Source organism: Phalacrocorax carbo, chromosome 4 (genome assembly GCF_963921805.1).
Source record: "Phalacrocorax carbo chromosome 4, bPhaCar2.1, whole genome shotgun sequence".
Classification (NCBI taxonomy): Eukaryota; Metazoa; Chordata; class Aves; order Suliformes; family Phalacrocoracidae; genus Phalacrocorax; species Phalacrocorax carbo.
The window spans coordinates 36888922-36914184 of NC_087516.1; the positions used below are offsets into that span (position 1 = coordinate 36888922).

A 25263-nucleotide genomic window follows, 5' to 3' on the forward strand; every position below is an offset into this window, starting at 1 on the left:
AACAAAAATCTTCACAGTACAGATTTGGCTTTCCAGCTGCTTTCAGGTCTTGCAGCACCAACAAAACAAAACAACCCCTCCACCACCACCATCATTCTCCTCTTCAGCTGTTCAAGCATAAATTATCCTTGTCATTTCCTTTCAATATGTGGCTTCCCAGGAGAGGGAAAAATCAGAGCAGCTATTGACAAAATAGCACAATATTCTTACAAAGGCAGATTTTTCAACAAAATGCATATTATTTCTCTTGTGCTCAAGTGTTAGAGAAAGAATAGTCACAAGACATTCTGAAAACATGAGAAACCAATCCTGACTGAAGAGATATATTTATTAGGGCCAGAGACAGGAAAGTGAGCATAGAACTGACAACCACAGTCTGTAGCTCAACCTTTGCAGCAGAAATGGGGGGGGGGGGGGGGCGTGTGTGCAACGGGGCACAGGGCTGGAAACGTTTTCAGTAATGCATAACACCTTCGTTTTCGCCCTCTCCCTCTTTTTCTCCTTTAAAGGAATCTGCCTACTCAACCTAAATTGAGCCTTAGAGGGAATATGTGCCTTCATGATAAACTGGAATTTGCCATCATAGTAATGAAATGTTATGTCCAATCATCACAATGAGCAGGCATCAGAACAACAAAGGAGGTTTCCAGGGTTTTTCTGCCCCTGGCTCCCTCCCCATCAGCATTTTCCCAAGTCTTCTTTCGGGTGTTTATGAAATATCTAAATTCCAAGGCCATTAAGGCGCATTTCAGGATGGAGCAGCTTCCATCAACAGTACCGAGGCTTTCTGAAATCGCACCAACACTGTCAGAGGCCAAGCCTCTCCCCGATGCCTGCCTTTCCCTGTGCTGTTTTTTGTTTTGTTTGCGCTCTCTCTTTCCCATGCACAAACATGTTGGTGCAGTGTCCATTATTTCCCTATGGTCTCTCTTGAAAGAAATCGACTGACGAATACACATGCACGCACGTACTTCCCCACATACACCGCTCTGGTCTCCTTCTACACCTCAAACAACAAATGCAAATGTGTTTACAGTCATTTTCACCAAAGCGTGCTTTGCCATTGCAGAAACATGCAGCTGAAACCTGGAGAGCCTGTAACAAGGCGAGAGCGTTTGCAACCACAGGTGACCCTTTTCCTTTCGAAAATGAAAAAACACGAAAGCCCGATGAGTTAGCTGGAGTTAACCGCATTAAAAGGGGAATGCGTGGAGAAGCAGTAAATATCCAGCACATGCTTTTACGCACAAAAGGAGCAAAGGGCTCCATGCTCTGTGCACCCAGTCATTTTAATCTGCCCTTCCACAACAGAGAGATGAGACCCTTTCTCTCATGCCTTTATTTCACTCGACTAATAAACACCATATTGCGAGGGCCCTGCTGTGAATCTTGCAGAGGTACAAAATGGTGGATGTATGCTTTTTTTTTTTTTTTGCATTATTCATAACAACTTGCGCTCCCGATCGCATGCTCCCCTCCGTATCACCGACACAGCCTTCCCAGAGCCGCACACACATCCCGCGCCAGCCTCGCAATAAACCTCTCTCGCACCCACAAATTATGTTACAAACCTGATGTCATGTAGCCCCGTGATGCCTGGGAAATAAAAGCTGGTGGGAAGTGTTTGTGCAGCCGGTAGTCCTTCTCGCTGCGGGACCTCATGCGGTCTGAGGCCCGGTCGGAGAAGTCGGAGCTAGGCCAAGCCCGCCGCAAGGTCGTACTCCGTGTCTTCTTCATCATGAGGATGCCCGAGCCTAATCCTCCCGCCGGAGCATGGGTCAGGCCTTGCGGCTCGCTGGATGCACGCTGCCTGGCATCAGCCTAGCGCGGGTACCGCCGGGGCACAACCTGCCCGCATCTCGCCGCTACCTCTTCTAGGGCGCCAGCCGCAGGTCCCTTCCTTTTTTTTTTTTTTCCCCCTCGAATGATCCAATTTTACACACGTCCCACAATGCATTACACTTCATTTGCAATCGGTCCGGCTTACAGCTCCCAGATTCGCGTGGAGGAAAGGCACGTTATGTGGCTTCTCAGGCAAAAAAACGGAGGGGGGGGGGGGCGGAGGGGGGTTGGAGGAGGGGGTTGGGGGTGGGAGGATGGGGACGAGAGATGTGCAACGTGGGAGCTCGGGGGTCCCGAACAATGGCCCGATTCAGCCCGGCCGTGCTTAGCCAACTGTGAGCCGCCACACAAAAGGACCAAACAAATGAGGAAAACCCCGAGGCCGCCGGTTGCGACCCCGACCGCGGCGCGCCCGGCGCTGGGGAGGCAGGCGGCAGCTCCCGGCGCGGCGGGAGGAGCAGCGGCAGGAGGAGGAGGAGGAGGAGGAGGAGGAGAAGGAGGGAGGGCCCGCAGGCGCCTCTCCCGGCCGTGGGACCGGCGGAAGCAGCCGCGACCCGCCCGCCGCCCCCCTCAGGCCCGCAGCGCTCGGGCGGCCGGCAGCGGCCCGCGGCCCCCAGCAGCGCCGCGCCTCGCCATGGCCGACCCCGACCCCCGCCCGCCTGTACCCGGGGCTCGACCGCTGCCGGCTCCGCGCTAGGGGCGGCCGGCGCGGGGGGCGAGGCTACCGGAGTGGCCGCCGGCCGCACCGCCCGCTCTCCGCCCCGCCGCGCTGCGAGCTGCCGCTGCTGGAGCGCCGGGCGCCGCGCCGCCGCCCGGGCTCATGCTAGTCCTGTCGCGGCCTGCGGGTCCCGCCGGGCTCCGCGCCCCACCGTGCGGTGCCCGCCGGGGCTCAGCTCGGCCCGGCTCGCAGGCACCCGCCTACGAAGCCCCGTGCGCCGCGGGGGACCCGGCCCCCTCCCGCCCCGCCTCCTTTCCGTCCGTCCGTCCGTCTTTCCTTCCTTCCTAGCGGTGGCTCTTGCGGGAGAGTGCTGGGGCCGGGGCCGGGACTGGGGCCATGCCCTGCCGGGGGAAGGCGGGCGCCGGGTTCCCCGTACCGCCTGCAGCAGGCATTGAGGAGGGGGCAGCGGCGGGAAGCGGGGGAAGGACAGGGCGGCCATAACGGCAAGGCCCGCCGGGCCTCGTCTCCCGGCCCGTCCGGGCCAACCCCGGGGCGAAGGGATACAACAGAGGGAGGGGAGCCTAGAGAGAGGTGTATCCCCGGGACAGCCCTACGTGGAGCCGGCGGGGTTCACCCACGCGTCCTCCACCAGCAGTGCCTTCTTTCCTCCTCGGCACCTGAAGCTCTCCCCAGGAGGGCCTGGTCAGTCACACCGCCACATTGAAACAACATTGCGACCTGCAAGGGTATCCAGGACACCCTGCCTACACGCCTCGCCAACGGGAAGGAGGTTGCCCACCCTCTCACCCCAGTGGCATGTGAGTTTGCACCCACGGCACCACCTCGAATTGGGCCCGGGCGCCAGGGAAGCCGGGTTTTATGAACTCTGGTTAACCGAAACTGCAAAGGGATGGGTTCCTCCTGCGTGAGATGGCTTTGAGCACGCCGGCTGGTGCCAGTGTTACCGGAGGAGGCAACTGCAATGCAGGGGTTTGAAAATGTTGCCAACAAATTACTTATATTTACATTTTAATAATTATTTTGCTGTTCTTACAGTGGGTTGTGTCACATTTGTAAGAGCATGGAAAATCAGAGGTCTGTAATTTTGTCAGTAATTGAAAATTTTCAGTAGTGGTGAACCAGTAAAAGGATGGCTGTCGGGGAATGAATTGATCATCAAAGCCAACAGACCTTGGGACGTTATCCCTTTGCTGCCTCGCTGCACAGCTTTGGGTTAATACTTCAGTACCCACTTCAGCTTGCCTGGCTCTGCTGCTGTGGGCACAACACGCACCAAAGAATCTTTCAGTCATCCCTTTCACACAAGTAGAAATTATGTGAATGAAACCCAGCAAGAACATTGAAAATTAAATACTATGGGGTCCTTTCTCATTCAGCCTCATCTCCTTCTAAATGTGTGAAAAGCCATCAGGAATGACTGGTTTCCATTGATATGTATTGGTAGCAACAGGAAAAAGTAAGATGAGCAAAAAAAAAAGGCCTAGAGCTCCACTAAGAAAAACATAAGATATTTTCCATCACGCAACTTACTCATCTACCAATTTACTCCTCAACCTACGCAAAGCTTATAATAGACCATGTTTTCACCCTCAGACCAGAAAAAACTTCTAGAATTGTTCAACTTTTCTCATCGAAGGCTGAGGTTGGGATAGATTGGTTAGCACTACCTAGCTAAGTCAAACCTAAAAAACCTACCCGTTTTACCAGATGCAAAAGCAAATTAAAATCTAGCCAGGAGCGTAAAGTCTCATTCCACTGTCTGAGAGTTGAACGAAGGATGGCTGTGCATTTCCAGCTGTCAAGAAGTGGTTGAATATAGCTGGCCAGCTAACTTTAACCTACATCTGAACTAAACTCAACCTTTCTCCTAGTCTAGACACAGCCCTAGATATCAATCTGTTCCATTAAAAAAGACATGAGAACAAGAGGCATAATCTGAGACAAGAGACAAATAGGAATAAGCAATGAGGAGGAAAAATGAGGTCATGAAGTAGAAAGACAGAACAAAGCGGGGTGGGGGGGAACAAACAAGACCACAGTGATCCTTATGCTGGCTTTCTGCATAATTATTCCCAACTAAAAATATTTGAGTCTAGTTTCAGAGCTAGTCTAACAGGTATCAAATCAAAAACTGGGGGATAGCTCTGCACCTGTTGGATAAAGCACACATACCCCAATTCTTTTTTAGCAATTTGCTGTGCACTAATGAACTGGTAACAGCGCACAGAAGTCTTTCAAGTAGTTTTCATCAATGTAATTGTGCGCTTGCAGGAACTGTCATGAGACTAATACAGTACATATGATTAACATGAGGTATCTTCTACTTATTGATAGTAGGAATCAAACTGGTTCATGGTTTTGAGCACAGGTAACGCTGCATTTTCATTGTGTGATAATTCTGAGTGAACAATAATTTGTTCCTACAACTATGAAAAATTATTTTCATATTAAAATTGGGGCTGGGGTGGCAGAGTAATCCATCTAGAAAAGCCAACTTGCCCTTCCTAAATGTGGGGAGGTTTGCTTAAAAGCAATTTCGGAGGCTTCGTCTCAATAATGAGACGTTATTCCTGTGGTCAGCTAAAACTCCTTGTATTCAGCCTTCTCACAGTTATCTTTTTTGGTTTCAGCTGAAAGTTTTCTGACATGGTATCTAAAAGAGTTCTTCCCTTTGAAGAGAGGAATTCAGAGCAAGTTTCCTCCTGCTCTTGCATTGTTTGAAGTCCAGTGTTGTTACTGGGATGAATCAAAAATATAATTAAAGACCAAGTTTAAGTTTTGGCTGTTTTCTTTGGAAAAAGGGCTAGAACTGTGAGTGTAATTGATTTTTTTTGCTTCAGTGGCCAAACTGAAATAAAATTGTTTTCTTCATACGAACTGAAAGCTAAAATCTGAGGGCTTAAAAAAAACCCCCGACATTTTATTCCTATACATTTTAAATTCCTTTTTTTTTTTTTTTAAATAAGGAAAAATAGATGTCTGGATTCATATGGCAATGTTAGAACAGGGTAGGGAAAGAAGAGTTCCCAGCTACAAATGACTGTCCTGCTTGGTGAACAACAGTACAGTACCCTTATAAGCACGGTTTGAAATAAATAAAAATATGCAGTTTAATCCAACAGTTCCAACAGGAGCCAAGAGGACCAATTTTCTTTGGCTGAAACCACTGGAAAATTCTGCTGTAGTTTACAAATATTTTTGCCTACCTATGACACATCGGTAAAGTTTTGCCTAATTCTAAAAAGAAGTGTGGAAATAGTCTGATAGAGCTTGGTAAGAACAAGGGAAAATACTTTTCCCAAGCAGGAACTGGACTGATGGGACTCTGATCACTTGCTATCAGTGATGAAAAGGAGATGGTTTCAAAGCTTTTTGCCTTTTTTTTTTTTTTCATTCATCTCCACCTGTTTTCTTAACTATGGGCAAGCATTGATTCAGAAGTATTTAAAATCCAACAGGTAACATCTTTTTCTTGAATTGATAGAGGGAGAGGTGAGGCTTGGATGAAGAGACTGTACAGAACTTGAAAAAAAAGTTTGAACTAAACCAAAAATAGCCATCCTGCTTCCCCCTTGGCCTAACAGTTTCTTATCAGGAACTGGCAACGTAACCATAGACGTTTCAAAGGCACTGACTTAAAATTATGAACTTAAAAAAAAGAGGCTTAGGTACATTTACAACATTGCAAAGGATTCGTACATGTTCAACCTTTTCATCACAACCCTACCACAGTCCAAGTTCATAGGGAGCCTGAAGGGTTTTGGAGAAGCAATTCAAAGCGTTAGCTTCTGAAAACCTGTGTTATGTTTCAAAAAGTGAAAGAACAAATATCATAAGGTTATCTATTGCATTTGATCTTCATGAATGCTCACTTTTTAGTTGCTAAGCAGGTCCATTCCCATTTTACTGATGGAAAATGGCAAAAAGAAAAGGGCATACCTGGCCCAAAAGAGCATAGGAAATCAGTGACAAATACACTGTTGAAATCCAACGGTCCCAGCTTCCATTTCATAGGCTTATTTTTCCTCAGTTGAAAAATAGTAATTATATAACAAGATACAATATGGTATCTTTTGGGTTTTTTTTTCTCTGCATAGTTGTGTGCATGCGTGCTTGTGCACATGTGCATATATTAGTAGTTGCTCTCATGTAATGTGGTATTTCAAGTTTCAGTCAGGGCTACTTCTTTTTTCCTCCCCATGACAAACAAGCTTCCATAGGGAAGAGCAGCAGGCTTCAGTAGCAGGGTGGGCTGGTATCACCGCCTCAGCTTGACTGGCTTATGGTCTGACTGCGTGAGGTTTTCAAATTAAATAAGCATGCAAGCCAAACACTAAAATAAAACCAGCAAAATAATAGGGCACTCAAGTAGGAATGCAATCCCCCTCTTCACTGAGACCTCTAAAATCATCATCTCTCAAACTATGCATTCAAAGCCTGGGCTCTCCCTTACCCTGTCACTACCTTGCCTGTTGCAGATAGCCAACTAGCTGCCTCGCAGGGAGGAAATTAAAAGGGCTTCACTTTATTACTGTCAGCTGAGCTGGTGTCTGTCAAGCACCCACCACCACCAGAAGAACCAACACTGCCAAGACGCCAAGTGCTCAGCCCAAAACCTTGTGGCTTAACTCTCTGCAGGTCTATGATAAGGGTGCTTTCCTGCCCCCAGCTTCAGAAACAGGCTACAGTTAGTGCTGGTATTACTGGGACACAGGGAAGACTTTGGCCTGATGAAGGCCACAGTCACCAGCAGCCAGGTAAAACAGAGAGCAGAGGGTCATTATGTGGCCTATGAAAACAAAACCATCATATTCTGTAACTTCTAGAAAAGTGGAGACAGGATACTGCAAGATGCTGGGAAGGAAACGCAGGGCCTGTGAAAGTAGAAGAGGGAGAGCAGAAAGGAATAAATAGAAAATAAAGAGGGGAGGAAAAGCCTGTAGTATAAGCAGTGAGAAGCAGTAAAGGAGAGGAGGGGGAAGGAAAGTTGAGTGCGAGAAGAGGTGGAAAAAATGTAATTAAGAACTGGAGAAAAACACCAAGCTCAGGTGTAACTTCACAGGCCTTGGCAATATATGGTTTTATTAGATCTACATCTCTGCATAGTAGCCTTCCTGAGAAAACACATTACCAGAATTTCTAATATTAATAAATCTGTGAAGGGGGAAAATCGTCCACTGCATAAACTCACCACCTTCACGTGTTAATTCTTGTGTCTCTGTATTAACAAACGTGCAGAAGTCAGACTCTAAAAAATACGTTTTTGTGCAATCCCTTACTGTTGAAGGTGGTTTGGCAACAGGCTGCATCTGTCCTTGCCTGTAGGAAGTACTAGTTTTCCCTTCCAGGTCTTTGTAAGCAGACACTGGCAAGAACAAACCCGGAAACTCATGATGCAGCACATCTTCTTTCACAGCAGCCCTTAGACTTCTGACACTAACACCATTAATCTGTCGCCTCTCACAAGTACTTGTTGTTACTCAGATATACAAGAGAAGCCAAGTACTCATAATCTATGCTTGTGGTCCAGGTCACAAAATAGGGCAGTCTCTCTTAATGGATTTATTGGCGAGGAAGAAGTTGGGCTTGCTCAGACAACCCTCTCTCCTTGGAGAGAACATTTGAGAGACTCCATCAAAAAGAAAAATGAAAAATCCCAAGGTCAAAGGTGCAAGTGAAAAAAACTTCCAAATATAAAAAAAGGAAAATGTTTCAGAACTTATCACAAGCAAGTCTTCAGTCTAACTCCAGAATGCTATCAGGTTGTGTTATACTATAGTAGTAATCCTGGCTTAATTACAGCACCTCTTAAACCAGTTTCAGATCATATTTCTCTCACTGTTATGCTTTGGGAATGTGTGATGACAGGAATGCAGTACTGCTGCTGCACACATGCTGTAGCTCACCAATTCATTTTTCTGTGTGCTGGCTTATGCACTGTGGTATTTAGCTTAACTCGCATGACTTTTAAGAAGAACCTGCCTCTGTTAAGAGAAGAAAGGCTCCCCTGTTTTTTTTTTCATGCCAGGCCTTCTGATTTTATTTGTGCTTCCTCTGCACAGAAGACAATTGATGCAGAAGAGTTTTAAATCTGGGTACCCAAGACTATCTAAAGACATACCAGTCTACTGAAGGGAACACAGCCTTCGCTTTGACGCATGTTTTTCCTCTCCTATTATCACTGACTCAAAGCGGGTTAGTTAAAATGGATGGAAGCTGGGCTTGTAACTCCTCAGTGTACAAAACTAACAGGAGAGGGAGGCAAGCCACAAATCCTGCACAGATTTTCACGCAGGCAAGCATTAAACCTCTCACATATAACAGAATTAAAAAATTTGGAGAAGTGGAGTTACAGCAATTCAATTCATTCACTGGCTGCTCTTCCAAATGATACAGTAGTAAAAGATGTGCCAAAAATGTTGGCCTCAACTTTCTTGTTTTCCACTGGTGTCACATATCATTAGTACTCTGGTATTTAAGTAACGTACTGATATATGGGGGCCAGCTGTACTGTAAGTTAGAAAGACAGCCTATCCTTCTGCTTTAGGAGTTGAAAAATGAGAGAGCAAGAAGTATCCAATACAAAGCCTACCAGCCGTAAAAGCCATTACATACTATGTTTTTAAAGACTAATTCACACACCGCTGTGCCTCTTCCCATTCCTCCACAGAGCCTGTTTTTCTGCTTTATGCTCGTTTAACACCTCATGAGATTGCAAGGACGGCACCTAGCATGACCAGGCCTTTGGCTCTGGTGAAGCTCCCGGGTGCTACAGCAACACAAACAACAAGCAGATTCTGCATGTCAGGTAGGTAACTTTAAAGGAAAAATCCATTGAGAATTAAAAGAAAGCCATTGCCTATAGCAACTGGGCACTGGTTTGCATGTTGGATGGCTATTATTTATCAGGGTATTAGTTTTAAACTCTAAATTCTCATCTAGAAGAATTGCTTGCCATACACAGAACTGAACAAAGCACTGCAGGCATGTTTGCAAATGGGACAATGAACACGTTTGATGGGCAGTCCTAAAAACTAACGCAGCGTACCAAGGGAACTAAATCCCAGCAGCTGCTATAACTCCACAGAGCATTTGCTGAACAACCCAGCACTAAGCTCCCTCTCAAAATTCTTGCTTATACAGCTGTGCAATATAGTATGTTTTATAGATGTGTGTATATATATAGCGTGTATAATAGGGAGAGACCTTAAAAACCATAGAAAAGTTGGGAGGCCTGAAAATAGGCTACTCCACCCTTTGTAAACAATTTCTTGTCATGAATTTACTTCCATATGTGCATGAAGCTCTGCCTATATTAAATAGGCATTCAAAATAGTGGTTTAGTACTGAAAATGTATGGTTCCCATCCGTCAGTTTGAAAAGAATGCAAGCATGAGACAAACCCAAGAGTGAAAAAACACTGATTCATCACCCCACAGAAAAGTAATTCAATTACTTCTTGGACATTTTATTATAGTCTTAGATTCAGAGGCTGTCTCTTTTGGGCAGGAAAAACCTCTAGAGAGGAGTCATAAACACAGACAGAAATTAGGTGACTTGACACATGCCTGACCCAAAGGCTTCTGGAAAAATCAATGCAAGACTATCAGCCTGGATGTTCTCTGGATCAGACCGCAGTGTCACAGAGTCAGTTTGTTCTTATATACTCTCTAGTCATTGGTCTTCACTGGGACCCTGGAGCAACTTCCCTGGAGCTCTTCTGATGCCACAGTAGTGCCAATCAGAAGGAAGACTCCGCTCGTAGGACAGCTACCCTGCCTATTCCTGGTTACCACACCTTGTTGCCACTCTCTGCTTGGCTTTTGAAGCTCTGACATTACCCACCTGTGTGCACCCAGAGACAATTTCCCATTGCCCTGTTCAGATGAAGGTTTATGCAGGCACCACTTGCATTTGCCCCTCTGTAGAAGCTGTTCTGAGCACTTCTCCTGAGTGCAGAGATATTTTTTTTTTATTCTAGTAGAGGAACAAGAAAAAACATTTTGTAGCACTGGGTCTTAAACTTCTCCCAGCACCTTGTAAGAAAGTTAAATTCTTCAGCTGGGGACTAGTCCAAAAAAGTAATTTTTGTCTTACTAAGTGATGACCTACATAACAGTGCAATCTGTTAAAGCAAGTGTAGCAACTGCAGGGAGCTCTACAACTTTTTTCTATATATCTTCCTATATTACTGGGTGGCTATTGGTTGCTTTGTTATTAATTAATTTCTTTTTAAATATGAAAAGGAACTTAAATCCAGCAGAGCACTGTTACCTCCCAGATTTTCTGAAGGGCAGTGCAATATCTTTAACTCCTTTGCGGAGCTAAGCAGAAGGGAGCCAGCACCCAAAGCCTCATCTCAGCAAAATGCTTCTAACATAGCACTTGAGTGTCACACTGGATATAAGAGCAATCTCTGGTGTGAATTTTTCAACCTAAAACTTTCCTACCACAGTCAAGGCTGAGAACAAGTGCAACGTAAAAGTTAAGAAGAAAAACATCCCTTATTACAAAGAAATATCATTGCAATAGCCAAATTGAAATAGTGAAATTAAGTAACTAAAATCAAATTAGAAAAACAAAGAAAAAAATCTCCTTTCCCGTTCTGAAAAGCATACTCCTCACTCCCACCACAAAAGCATACCTACATGCTTTAAAGCAAGTGAATGGCACTGGCATAGGATGAATTTTCTTTCAAAGTGCTTTTCATATTATAATTAATTTTTGTGAGACATAGAGAACAACTTATACTTAATACTTCTGGAAATCTAAAAAGATCTTTTTCAAAAGAAGCAAACATCTTAAGTAAGACAATTTACATTAAAGTGAAATTTCCTAGCGTTAGATTTCTATTTGAAAGAACCATGTACAAAAGAAGAGCTAGAAAGCCTTCATTAAAACTGATCACTATTGAGCTGAACTCAATACCTTCCAAGCCAATTGTGGTAAATATTACTAGTTACGGTGCTCATCTCAGAAACTCTGGCAAGGAGTCACCATGTTTCCATACCTAAAAATTTCAAATGCTCTTTACCTCCAGCTATTCCAGGAACCAAGAAATACTCAGGACAAATATTTCTCAGGTTCTAATAGAAAGTAAAAGAAACTCCATATGGAAGTGCTCAGTGACTTGCAAAGGCAATCATTTGCAATCATTTTCTTGATGGGGGAGATGCTTGGTAACCTTTCCATCTCCCAGACAGTGTAAGGTAGATCAGGCAATCTGCCTTCACAACTGGCAGATTTCAGATTTGTCAGAGCATGATGTCAGTGCCAAATTGTTTTCTTCTCCCTTCCTCTCCAAAGATGGATCTTACTATTATCCCACTGGATGGAACCAAGACAAAGTAAACACAGGCATCCAGGACTGAAACAATGACAGACTACCAAGAAGGCATTTAAGTGCCCTCAGTTGTCTAAGGAGTAAAAGGTTGTAAAAAACAAGTACTTCTTTTTATTGCCTGCATCCTCGTGTCATTGCTATGGTACTTAAACAAACACAAACCCTATGGATTTCATAAATTCATAGAATCATAGAATGGTTTGGGTTGGAAGGGACCTTAAAGTTCATCTAGTTCCAACCCCACTGCCATGGGCTGGGACACCTTCCACTAGACCAGATTGCTCAAGGCCCCATCCAACCTGGCCTTGAACACTTCCAGGGAGGGGGCATCCACAGCTTCTCTGGGCAACCTGTTCCAGTGCCTCACCACCCTCATAGTGAAGAATTTCTTCCTTATATCTAACCTACATCCACCCACTTTCAGTTTAAAGCCATTACCCCTTGGCCTGTCATTACATGCCCTTGTGAAAAGTCCCTCTCCAGCTTTCTTGTAGGCCCCCTTCACATACTGGAAGGCTGCTGTAAAGTCTCTCCAGAGCCTTCTGTTCTCCAGGCTGAAAAACCCCAACTCTCTCAGCCTGTTTTTATAGGAGAGGTGCTCCAGCCTTCTGATAATTTTTGTGGCCTTCCTCTGGACTCGCTCCAGCAGGTCCATGTACTTCTTATGTTGGGGACACCAGAGCTGAATGCAGTACTCCAGTTGGGGTCTCATCAGAGTGGAGTAGAGTGGGGAGAATCACCTCCATCGACCTGCTGGCCACGCTTCTATCAATGCAGCCCAGGATATGGTTGGCCTTCTGGGCTGCAAGTACACACTGCTGGGTCATGTTGAGCTTCTCATCCCCCAGTACCCCCAAGTCCTTCTCCTCAGGGCTGCTCTCAATCCATTCTCCCACCAGCCTGTATTTGTGCTTGGGATTGCCCCAACCCATGTTCAGGACCTTGCAGTTGGCTTTGATGACCTTCATAAGGTTTGCACGGGCCCACCTCTCAAGCCTGTCAAGGTCCCTTTGGATGGCATCCCTTCCCTCCACCATGTCGACTGCACCACAGAGCTTGGTGTCGTTGTCAAACTTGCTGAGGATGCACTCAATCCCACTGTCTATGTCAGAGAAGGCCACCAATTTTGTCAGGCACGATTTGCCCTTAGTGAAGCCATGTTGACTGTCACGAACCACCTCCTTATTTCCCATGTGCCTTAGCATAGTTCCCAGGAGCTTCTGCTCCATGCAAACTCCTCTTGCCAGGCACAGAGGTGAGACTGACTGGTCTGTAGCTCCCTGGGTCTTCCTTTTTTTTCCCTTTTTAAAAATGGGGGTTATGTGTCCCCTTTTCCAAGCAGTGGAAACTTCACCAGACTACCACAGCTTCTCAAATATGGATAGTGGCTTAGCAACTCCATCCACCAGTTCCCTCAGGACCCACGGATGCATCACATCAGGACCCGCGGACTTGTGCACCTTCAGGTTCTTTAGATGACCTCAAACCGGATCTTCTCCTACAGTGGGCAGTTCTTCATTCTTTCAGTGTCAGCCTTTGCTTTCTGCGACTCAGGCGGTGTGGCTTGAGCGCTTGCCAGTGAAGACTGAGGCAAAAAAGTCGCTGAGTACCTCAGCCTTCTCCATATCCTGGGTAACCAGGTCTCCTGTTTCCTTCCAGAGAGGGCCCACATTGTCCCTAGTCTTCCTTTTATCATTGACGAACCTATAGAAGTTTTTCTTGTTGCCCTTGATGTCCCTGGTCAGATTTAATTCTGTCTGAGCTTTAGCTGTCCTAAGCTGATCCCTGGCTGCTTGGACAATTTCTCCGTCCTTCCCAGGCTACCTGTCCTTGCTTCCACCCTCTGTAGGCACCACATAGATATGGTGCGATGTGTGTGCCCACCACGTAGTAATTCCTGAAATAACAAAGAATTGGAAAAAAGTATTTCCAAAGCCTGATGCTATTACTGAGCTGCCAATGAAAAAACTCTCACTAACACCCCTTAAGTCTATCCTCCTGCACTCCTAATCTGAACACAAAAGGTTGGGTTTAAACAGCCCTACCCCCCCACCCCAGGATTAAAACCGCCTGCAGTTTTCAGCTTCAGGCCAGCAATGACAATACTTTAAACCCTTGGCTACTGGCTTCATGAAGACACAGCCTACAGACAGTCCCCCAAAGTTCTTTGAAATGTTAAATACAAAGCAGGAGGAGGTCATAAAGGAAATATTCCTTATAAAAGGAATTTATATCATATGCAGGCTTTTCAAATACATTTCTCAGTTGCTTTGCTTTCAGCTACCATATTCTCAATCCTGCATTGTCTGAAGCTTTTGAAATAAAATTCAGGAATGAAAAGAAACACACAAATTAGTGCTGTAAACAGCTGCCAATATATGCATGTGCTACCTTTTAGCTCTCATAAATCTCTCCAGTGTATGTTGTATCCTACTTCTTATCTAGAAAGACTAATTATTTACCTAATAAATGGTCCTACAGCAATTATCAAAAACCCACCCACTTAAAAGTAACATCTAGGTTTTATTGCATAATCTTCTGTAGCATCTGCTCAATTATTTCAACAGAAGCCAGTGTGGTTCCCTGCTGCACTGGAAATCCAGCTATATTTCTGCCAAGAGCCTTCCAGTGCACACAAAGGGAACAAGGATTGTGAGACTTGTTTTATCCCCTCTTATCCCATAAACTAACAAGCCTTTTCTCCACTGCAGTTTTTCTCAACAAATACAGGTAATTATGTAGGAGGATGGGATTTTCAAGGTAGGTTTAAAAAAAAAAAAGTTGTTAGTTTAGCATACCAGCTTTGCCAAGAAATACTGTCAGCTTAAACTATGAGATTGTTGCTTGCAGGGTAGGGGAGCAGGCAAACACAACAGTGCCTGGCCACTGACATGGGCCCCAGCTGGAAGTGATGAGCTTTGTGGTTCAAAACTGTTGGTAGGTGGTGAAGTTTTCCTGTCCATTTGCACTCCCCTGGAGGTAAACAGGGTGGTAGGAGTTTTATTTCTGGCCCTTGCCCCACCCTGAACACTCAATGCTTCTCCTTCCTTATCTGGGTATCTTAAACTCAACAAAAAATGAGTTTTAAATTTATTTTGAAGAACTTATGTTTTGTATGCTCCTCTTGTAAGGTCTTGCAAGCCCAGTCTGTCCTAGCATCTGGCCAGATGCTCCACCAGACTTGCATAGAAACATCCTGTCCAGATTTACAGATTGTGTAGCTGAGGAGGGACATAACCAGTTGCCACAGTGATGTCAGCAGGATGAGGAGCCTTTGGACTTCAGTCTCATGAAAGGTACCAAGAGTTAAAAACCCCTTTAATTAAATGAAGTGGTTAATGGAAGTAAGCACTCCAGCCAGCAGCAAATGCATGGTTAATTCACTGGTGATCCTGAAGAACCAGGCTACTGCAGTTTGAAGTTATTCAAGCTGTTTAATGTTGGGTTATTTGCAAATTAGTGTAGTCCAGCCCACAGAAACTGCCATTGCTGTGACTACATGCACATTTGACAAGCTGCTGTCCTCTGCTTCTAGACATAAGTATATTATTTGGGTACCTTCACAGGAGGGAGAGCCTGTTCACAGAAATGTTCCAGCTACAGAAAAGAACTGAAAGGTTATAGCAAGCTCAGAAACATCACATGCTTTTGGCAAGGTGGGATGGAGGAGGATGAAAGGCAAAGGAGGGTAAGCAGAAGAATTACTGTTCCTCGATAATTAAACAAGCAGAGCAACTATGATTACAGATCACAGACGTCTTTTATAACATGCCAAACTAGCACAGAGAACATGCCTCGATAATTCAGTCACACAGGCAGTATTAGCTCTCCACAGTTTGAAAGAAGACAGGCGTCTTCTGAAACAAAGGTGCTGCCCTGACCCCCTGCTTTAGGCCAGCGAAGTGGTACAAAGACGCTGAAGTACGCTGGAGAACGGGCACTGCTGGGCGTAGCCCTGGCAGGCAACAATGCTCCTCATGTTCAGTCCTTACTCTTCATGGCAGGAATCAATGCAAGATACATCTGCCTGTCTGTTGGACTCCTTATCCCTATAAAACAAGCGAGAACAAACTCGAGGTAGTTATAACCTGCACCTTCAGGCTTCAGCGAAGCGTGCAGTTAAAAAAGTGTCCCTAGAGGAACTCTGGTAGGTAGGTGGTTTATTGTTAGAGGAGATCAGGTCCACAGAATTTCGTAGGAGTCAGAAGCAATGATTCACAGACACAGTTCAGGCTTGCCTTGACTCACACTGCTTGCAATATCAACTACAGTCAGTCAGTCTGGTTTGTCCAAGAGGAAAAAAAAATAATTTAGTATGAAACAAAACTACTAGTACTCTTTGTCCTTGACTAAAGTGACCAACCACCCATTAGTTGCAAAAGAACATTGATGATTCAATATTAATGTATTTTTAAAAAATCACATATTTCTGATGAGTAAGTCTTCTTGTCAATTTTAATGACACATATACCACTAACATTATAAAAGTATAACTTTTTTCGTAAGTGTATGTGATCAACAACTAATTTAAATATTTAGTTCTATTTCTTGTTTTGGCATAACCGGTTAGAGAAGTTTCCAACACATTTTACTTTTTCCCTATTTAAAGAAAAAAATCCAAACCAAACAAGAACACTGTTCTTGGAGCACATGACTACAATAACATATTCCTCTTTTAGCAAGTTGAGATGTTGAGCAGGACACTTTGAAAGTGCTAATATCTTGATTCGGAGGGTGTCTGAACAGATTCCTATTTCTCTGTACCACTTCAGAAAACTGCATTATCCCTGATAGCTACGCCTTGAAAATCAATGCAAAGACCAGCAATTTCAGAACAAATGGACCAAGAGAAGACACGGCTAGAAACACAAATTTCACCAATATCCATCTTCTAATAACAATATTCCATCACCCCTGGCACAATTAGGTAAGAAATTCAAACTTTCTAACTCATAAAATAATGTTTAAGAAAGGAGACCTGAGCTTACCAACTGTGACAAAATTCAGTGGTCAAAACCAAGAACAAATTCAGAAAAGATTTGGACTATCTTTGCCCCATCAAAGAAAAAAGGTTACCCTACCCACCTCTAATGGAAAGAACTGCACAAGTAATTTCCAAAACAGGATATGTTGCTTTAGAGTCAGTTATTCAGTATATGGAGATGTATCCAGAAACATGAATACAAATTACTACAGATACAGATACTACAGGAACATCTCCCAAGTGATGGCGGCAAGTTATCAGGTACTGAATACTCCTAACGAAACTTAATTATTTTTAGCCGTGTTTGAACCTATTCCTGCACAAGCTAGGGTTCCACGTTTACCCAAAAGGGTAAATACTGGTTTTAGATTAAAAATAAATAACTCCAATAACAAAAAAGTTATTCTGACAAACTGGAGAAATCATGTTCATAATTCATGTGTGAGTTCCTGGTTTGCTTGACTTTCTTTGGAAGTCAAGTTTTTCTTGAGTATCATGGTTTTCCTCTTCAGAAACACCATATATCTCTCTGAGGGCATTGTCCAAGCGCTCTTGAAACAAAACAATCATGCACCATTCCCAAGGATGACTGCGGCAACTGAATTATCTGAAGATGGCAAGCTGAAGCTCTCTGTGATACTTTTTCATATCTGAAAAGCAGGCAAGGAAAACAATGTCGCAGAGAGAAGCAGATGGCCAGTGAGTTATCGCTCTCGGTCTGATGACTTATGTGGGCTGAACTTGTTTATTTACTCACATATTTGCAAAAAAGGAACTTTCCTTATGTTAGTGGCAGCTATATTATGTATATATGATATAGACAGTACATACTGCTACCTACGCACAACATCAAAGTACCTTGTGTTCTGCAGTGACAAAAGTCACAGTTGACCCTTCCCAAGGCCAGGGAGTTAAGTGACTGCTATGTCTAACACCACAGCTCAAGAAAGGGTTAAAAGGGGATCACAAAGTTACAGCTGCCCTGCTCGCTGCCTTGGAGACAGGACAGAAGTAGCTCAGGTCCTCCAGGGCAGGGAAGTGAGCCTGTAATTAGTGGCTATACCCTTCACACTACCCAGGAACTGCTACCTCTGTCTGCTCACTAACCTGCCGTTGATGCAACCCCTGTGCTAACCCTGCATGATGCATGATGAAACCACCATCATATGGTTAGGAAGCAAAAAGCACTGCTTGTGTGTCAGCAAGCCCTGTCACATGAACCATTCTTGAAAATACATTCTTCTTAGATCATCTCACCCCCTCTTTAGGATTGTTCTCATTATCTTCTCTTTAATTGTTCTCATTATCTTCTAGGCATAGAAAAATAATGCAGCTGTTCCAAGCACATAATAACCAATTATGTATAAATACAGTGTTGGGAAAAGAATTAAAGTATTTCAGCTGACAAATTAGCTGCTGAAAATCAGGAAAGAAAGGTCACTCTGTGACCATCTAACCCCCTGAAAAATCACCAGAAAGTATTTTCCATCTGCAGTTACAGTAATGCTACTGCTCTCAGCTACAGTTAACAACCAGTCTTATAATTGTAAAGGCGACTGACAACAACCTCCTAGCCTGTGTTTTCTGGACAGAGCTTTTACATTGTTTTCCCACTAGCAAAAGTTTCACTGTGTTCCTGTACTGCACCTGAAGTGAGTAAAGGATGGAAAGTAGTCAGTGTAATTTTACGTACTGGCAAGAGTCCTGAAAGTAGAGGTAGTCATTTTTCATAGATTCTTTGAATTACCAGGATGTAAATGTGATGCAGGATGTGCTTATTGGTGCCCTCACAGACTGGTATGCACTGAAAAGATCCCTGCAGGATGGCTGCGTGGATCAGCCAGTTATGGATCAGATCCTCTTCACATTCACAGGTATGTTGCCATGGGGATGGACAGGGGAGCTTCTCTGAATAAACTACTCGGCTCCAAACAACTCCTCTTGCAACAATTACTCCTGCAGTTCCAAGGACTTTGGTGGGACCATGAGTACAGCAGCTCCCACAAGCAGCAGTCCGGAGGCTGAAGCCCAAAAGGAAGCAGTTACGATGCAGGAAAGTGGGGCTCCAAGCAGGGATGCCCACATCTGACCCATCCACACCTGGCACCGGGCAGCCCGGTGCTGCACCTGGTGCAGTATGTGAGCCTTTGTGCCATCGTAGAGAAGTCTACCCCCATCCCTCCACCCACTCCGTGGTGTAGGAAGTGTTACACAGACAGACTCATGAACACCATCTGCTCAACTGTAGTGTTTGACTCCATCCCTCTGGCATATATGTCGTGGTTTAACCCCAGCCAGCAACTAAGCACCACACAGCCGCTCACTCATTCCCCCCACCCCTGTGGGAAGTGGGAGAGAATCAGAAGAATAAAAGCGAGAAAACTCGTGGGTTGAGATAAAGACAGTTTAATAATGGAAAAATAATAATAATAATAATAATGATAATAGAATATACAAAGCAGGTGATGCACAGTGCAGTTGCTCACCACCTGCTGACCAATGCCCAGCCCGTCCCTGCGCAGCAGTCACAGCCCCCCAGCCAACTCCCCCAGTTTATATACTGAGCATGACATCATGTGGTATGGAATATCCCTCTGGTCAGTTGGGGTCAGCTGTCCCAGCTGTGCCCCTTCCAGCTTCTTGTGCACCCAGCAGAGCATGAGAAGCTGGAAAGTCCTTAACTAGTGTAAGCACTGCTCAGCAACAACTGAAACATCGGTGTGTTATCAACATTATTCTCATCCTAAATCCAAAACACAGCACTATGCCAGCTACTAGGAAGAAAATTAACTATCCCAGCCCAGTACATCCTAGTATCCCAGGGCAGCATAATAGTCTGAGGTGGTCTAAGTACAGTAATACAAACCTACATTTTTCCATTTCTATATGCAGTGAAGAAAAAACAAAGTTAAAATGTACTTTTCATCTCCCACAACATTGCTCTTAGTTTTCTACCTGTATTTTCTTGCACTGTCTCTTAAAAAAAAAAAAAAAAAGAAGAAACTCTTCAGTAAAAATTAATGGGCATAAATATGCACAATACTGACATCTGTACAGGAACATAAAGTCTACAGAGGAAACAACTTCTTTTTTTGGGGCATCTTTATTCATTCTACTATGAAGAAAGAATATTAAATTTCATACATTAATGCAAATACAATGAAAACTTCAATCCAGACCAGGAAAAAAACTCTTCTTTCTAAATATGTGAAATCACTACCCATCGTTTTCCTGTTTATATCTACATTTTAAAATGAAAAGAAAAAAAGAAAAAATTAATTTCCAAGTACTTGGGTTGTCAAGTCAGAGGGGTTTACTAATCCCACACAACAGTGTGTTCTGTTAGTTATAGAATCTACTACTTACAGCATTTCTGTAGCTTGGAATACAAGTAAGTGAAATAGCTTCCCAGCGTTCTGGGACTTATGACAGCTAGTTAAGACAGAGGCACACAATCTAATATCTTCCCTTTTTAAAAGCTGGCCAGTGATTTCGCTTGCCTCTTCTTTCATAGTGAAGAGGGTGATGTTTTTAAATTTATTTTTCACCAAAGTCTGAAGTCCCACAACTGCAAATGTGACCTGTTGGCTCTCACTGGGCTTCAACATCCCAGAAAAAAGCAAGGAGAAAATCGGTTCCCAGCAGGCTCCAACTGAGAGTCCTAAAAGGGGAACATTCCAGTGCACCGCATGCTCTCCAGAGCATCCCAGGGAGCTCGGCCGGCACCATGCAGGGAGCAGAGTTAGGAACAGCACTCACGTCTCCTAGTGCCAGCCCTGCATCCTAACGAGAGACCAAAAAGATGATCATCATGCACATATTATCTGTGGGTTACATGTCAGCTTTCCCTTTATTGACAAGCATAGAGAGATGGACAGAGAGGCTTTTGAGACACATAGATACAAATGATCCCAATCTTTCATTTATCTTTAATGCTAAACTACCTGTAAAACGTCCCCTGAAAAAATAATTTAATGGGGTTTTTTTTGCTCAACCTTATGATAAAACAGTTTTGTTTGACGTGGGGAAGAATGGCATAGGAAAAAAAAAAAGGGACATACTTTTAATGTAGCAGTGATTTAGGGTAGGAAGAAAAACAGAGACTGCGCACAGGGCTCATTACTACACCAAAACCTTTCACCTGTAAGGGGAAGCCCCACCAGCCCCAGGCTCATGCCGCAATCAGCTTACATCTGAAAGTTCAGTTCTGCCCCACCTCAGCCCAGTTCCCAGCGGGCCTGCCTGCGTGCCTCTAGACCATCCCACCAGTCCCACCACCAGCACTTTCTGCTCAGAGCTAGGAAGAGGAGGAAAGCAGAAGCATTTGAAATGCTGATGGTTATCTGAAACCCTATATCCAAATAAGCAAAAGGGCCAACTCCAAGCAAGAGGGCTGTTTCTGGTTCTCATAAGACACAGCAGTTGCCAAACTAAGAAAAATACTGAACTGTTAAATGAAACACAAAAGGATGACACAGTTCAACACTTACTGAACATTTGCGTGCGGACAGGACTGGCTTGTCTGGGGTGATTAAAGCAATGTAGATCAAACCTTGCAGCATGCACTTCTGAGCACTCTTCCAAGCCTGGGTAGGCCAGCCAGCCACTGCAAAACCCAGCTAAGGGAAAGCTGTTTCTCCAGAGGCTGGCAAAAATACAGCATGCCCCCCCCCCAGCCAGAAGCCAGTGCCTGCATGCTCCGGGCATCCACAGCATCTTGGTACCCCCTGGCATTTCTACACCCTGCTCTGCTCCTGGGTGTCCCTGGCGGAGACAGGGAAGACAAGGAAACCCTGCTCAGGCAGGGGAATATCCCACCAGCAGGCTGGTGCACCTCATCTTCCTGCGCACAGCCCTGCATGAGCCGCAGCCCCGGTGAGATGGGCTCTGCCTGCTCAGTAAAACCCATCAGTGCAGGGTTAGGAGGATTACACCGCGACTAAATGAAAGACTCCCTTCAAAGACATCGAGCCATACCTTTGATCCTGATGATACTCTGCTGCATGGAGATGCAGCAAGTGCAGGACGTGCAGCCGTAATTCCCTGACGGGACCGGCTGCTTTTCTGCTAGAAGACAAGCCTAGATGTACTACTGTCACCACAAGACTCCTGCAATAAACTCACATTCATTGAGTCCAGAATTCTATGTTTTAGTCATCTGAACAGCAGATAGCATTTGTAACCTGCTCCAATACCCTGACTCTCAGGAAAAGACATTAAAGAAAGCAACTATTCAACTTACTATTCTAACATTCTGTAAATTGGAGATCTATTAGTGGAACCAACAGAATAGAGGAGGTCGGGGGAGGAAATATTAATATTGCAATTATTCAGTTCATACCATTTAGTAAGCTATTCACCAAAAATATGAAAAGGCAGCATTTGAAAATATTTAGAGAAACACATTCTTAAGTGAGGCTTGAAAGCCATCTGAATAAATACAGCAGAAATCTTCTACGGGTGTGAGTTTATAACTATGATTTATATTCTGATAGCCAAGCAATGAATGCAGTTTGTCAGGCACCTGAAACTGCTTCACATTTATGATTCATTTGCACAAGAACTACTTTCAATGGCTTCATTGTTTTTTATTTTAATTATAAGACCATTAAAATAGATGAAAGGCTCCAGCAATCTCCAATATGTATTTAGCCCAATATTCAGCCTCCTAAAGTGGCCAGCAGTGCACAGTGAGGGGAGGATAAGGCAGCATTCATACCTCCCCCTAATAATCTCTGTGTCTCCCCCCATTTTCAGCTCAAGGGATTTGCTGTGCCTGCTGTGATTCCTCTATCGAGTAGTCTCCGTGAGACCTCTCTCTGCCAAAGGCTTGCCCAGTCTCTCCATCAGCCTACGTGAACTTCTTGCACCCACAGCATCGTCCAGCCAGAAGTCCTGCAGGTCACTCCCTCTGGCATGAAGAATCACCTCCTCTTTCTTTTGAACCCAGCTCACTACACTTTTATTTCCCCAAAAAATTATTTTGGCCATGACAAGCAGTACCTGCATGAGCAACAACTTTAAAGTGTGTCACATGAGGCATTATGGCTAGAAGCTGAAGCATCACATCATTGCACCTTATGATTATGTCATCTTTATACACTAGCACAGATTTATACACGTTTTTGACTTTGCCTGATTTGATGGGACAGTGGTTACTGAGCATTCCAAACAGTTTAATTTTTTGAGGATAACATCACTCTCAATATAGAAAGAATTCAGCAGTGGCATTATTGAATACCAGTATTTATAACCAAGGTTGCATGCACAAGCATGCATGACAAAAGCTGACCACAATATGCTCTTTCTTCAGAGAAGAAACAGTTCACCTCATCTCTTACCATGCGGAATGTTTTCATCCCTGATGTGTTGCATTTGAAAATAATGAACTCTTGCCTTATTTTACCAGGCAAGCTGAATGTAGTCAAGAGATGGTAGTGATATAATCTACTTTTCAGTGTAGGGTTATGAAACTTATAATGAACCATCCCACACAGTTTTTATATCAGACAGTTTCCAGAAAAGTTATTTTAGATTATTTTTTCTGTTGAAAAGTGGTTATGGCATTGTGCAAAATATCCTGCCTGCAGAAATCAAAGTACTTCAGTCTCCAATCTTGCAGTGGTTGCTTTAGGTTGGCAAATTCTTCAAACTCTAACCCTGTTTCTCCAGGAGTTCACCTACATCATCGTTGCAGGATGATGGATCTGTCTAGGTCTTCCCCAGCTTCATCACAATTGTGCCTGGAAACTTATGAGGAGCCATAGTGACAGGGATGACTGCAGATGAACTAAGAAAATGAGTGTAACTTTTTTTTTTTTTAACCACCAACGGGCCATCTCTCTAGAGTTTATGAAGACACAATGGAAAGAATCTGACAAAGGCACGCAAAAAGAGTACTAGATCGTAACTGTGACACACAGGAAGTATTCTTAAGGCAGCTCTCTGGGTAACGAAGACAAAAAATGCAGCATTCTGCTGTACTGTAAAAGCTAAGCACCACGTAGTGCCCTCTGCTGCATACAGAGGTAATAGGCGAAGCACCACTGAACAATGACATCATTTTATATTAAACAACACGGTATGTTGTATATATGACAAATATTTATTTCCTTAATTACTCTTGTTTTCTAAACATACTAATAAATTATGCAAACACCTTCCATACCAGCTTAGAACAGATGTTTTTTACACTCTCTCTTCCCATCTAATATCCTGTATTCTGCCTGTGAGCAAGCTGTCAGCCCACCTCCCACATCCACACAGTGGGAAATTCTTGCTGAGAGTGAGCCGAGACACTGGGCGGCTGGGTGGGGGGAGCGTACAGCACCTTCAGCATGAGATTTAATCACGAGACACTCATGACAGCTAACCAGCTCAGCAGGACATGGTCTACACACTGCCCTTGTCACTCCTCCTAAACTCAAATGAGCTGGAAGTGCCCATCTCTCCCTGCTCTCAGCTAAAAGAAACAAAACAAACAGAAGGGAAGGTCAAAACTCTGATGTCTTTTTCAACTTCCAAATAAATGTGCATTAACAGTCTATAAAAGGTCCTTCACACACAACATGAAAGACGTAAACACAGACTGGAGGAACTGCGAGCCAGAGGAGGATTTATTGATTGTCAGACAGAACCAAGGGGGTCTCTTAATGTGGAATACAAATATTTAATCTGATTCTGAAATCTTATCTGCTGCCTTTAAGAAGATTAACAGAAATTCTTTTGCAGCAGAATATGAATTTTGATCCATTTCATAAACCAGGAATATATTCAAGAAGCAAAGCTTGCGCATTTTAACTAGTTTATTAGCATTCTACTCAAAATCAAATTCAACAAAGTTGATTAAGATTAAAACCTGTTCAAGGAAGTTAGGTCATTTAAAAAATGTTATTTGCATGCATACATGTTGCATGAAACAGGCATGTCACACGCATGCACAGACATGAAAAGGTATTTTATTTTACATGAGACATGAAACATTCAAGGTCTCTGCACTGTTCTCGATCAAAAAACTGGCACGAAGATGTTATGGTAGAAAAGTTCTTTCTAAAAAAGTTTTCCCAAACTGGTAATCTCTGCTCTAGCCTGGAATGAAAGGAGATATTCTGGAGAAGAGGAAAGAATTCAAACATACGTCCTTTTTTCAGTCTTACACAGACAGACTATAAGGCAGACAGCTAATATCATCACTATGCTTGGTTCTGCCCCATGAATCTATGTAACTGGCCAAGTTTCAGGCTTTTCCTTTACATAAAGTGGCAAGGAAAGGGAAGTACAGCCAGCTGGCTTGCTGCAGCTGGCTTCCCTCCCCCAGAGAAAAGCGAGGGAGCCGTCCTTCCCATTTCTTTCATTTCTGCCCGTAAGCTAAGCTGGCAATGTGCCAGATAGCCCAGTCCTAAGTTTTCCATATGT

At 44.1% G+C, this 25263-nt stretch overlaps 1 protein-coding gene and 1 long non-coding RNA gene across 4 annotated transcripts in view; one reads left to right on the forward strand and one right to left on the reverse strand.

The window, feature by feature from the left end:
• The window catches only part of STOX2 (storkhead box 2), a 148936-nt gene that overhangs the window by 72692 nt on the left and 50981 nt on the right, over window positions 1-25263 (reverse strand). Inside the window, exon 1 of one of the 3 annotated variants that reach the window (XM_064449644.1) lies at window positions 1572-2588. The exons of 1 other annotated variant lie outside the window; for it this stretch is intronic. In XM_064449644.1, the coding sequence (XP_064305714.1) occupies window positions 1572-1740 (169 nt within the window). In that variant the 5' untranslated portion in view covers window positions 1741-2588. Of the gene's footprint in view, window positions 1-1571; window positions 2589-25263 lie in introns of those variants that run through there. One more of the 3 variants, XM_064449645.1, reaches the window with a different exon arrangement.
• LOC135313062 (uncharacterized) lies at window positions 2406-24013 on the forward strand. The gene is made up of 8 exons (XR_010372643.1): window positions 2406-3318; window positions 9192-9329; window positions 14996-15160; window positions 15431-15552; window positions 16637-16791; window positions 17361-17547; window positions 18642-18722; window positions 18811-24013. It is a non-coding gene; the product is annotated as an uncharacterized LOC135313062 (long non-coding RNA).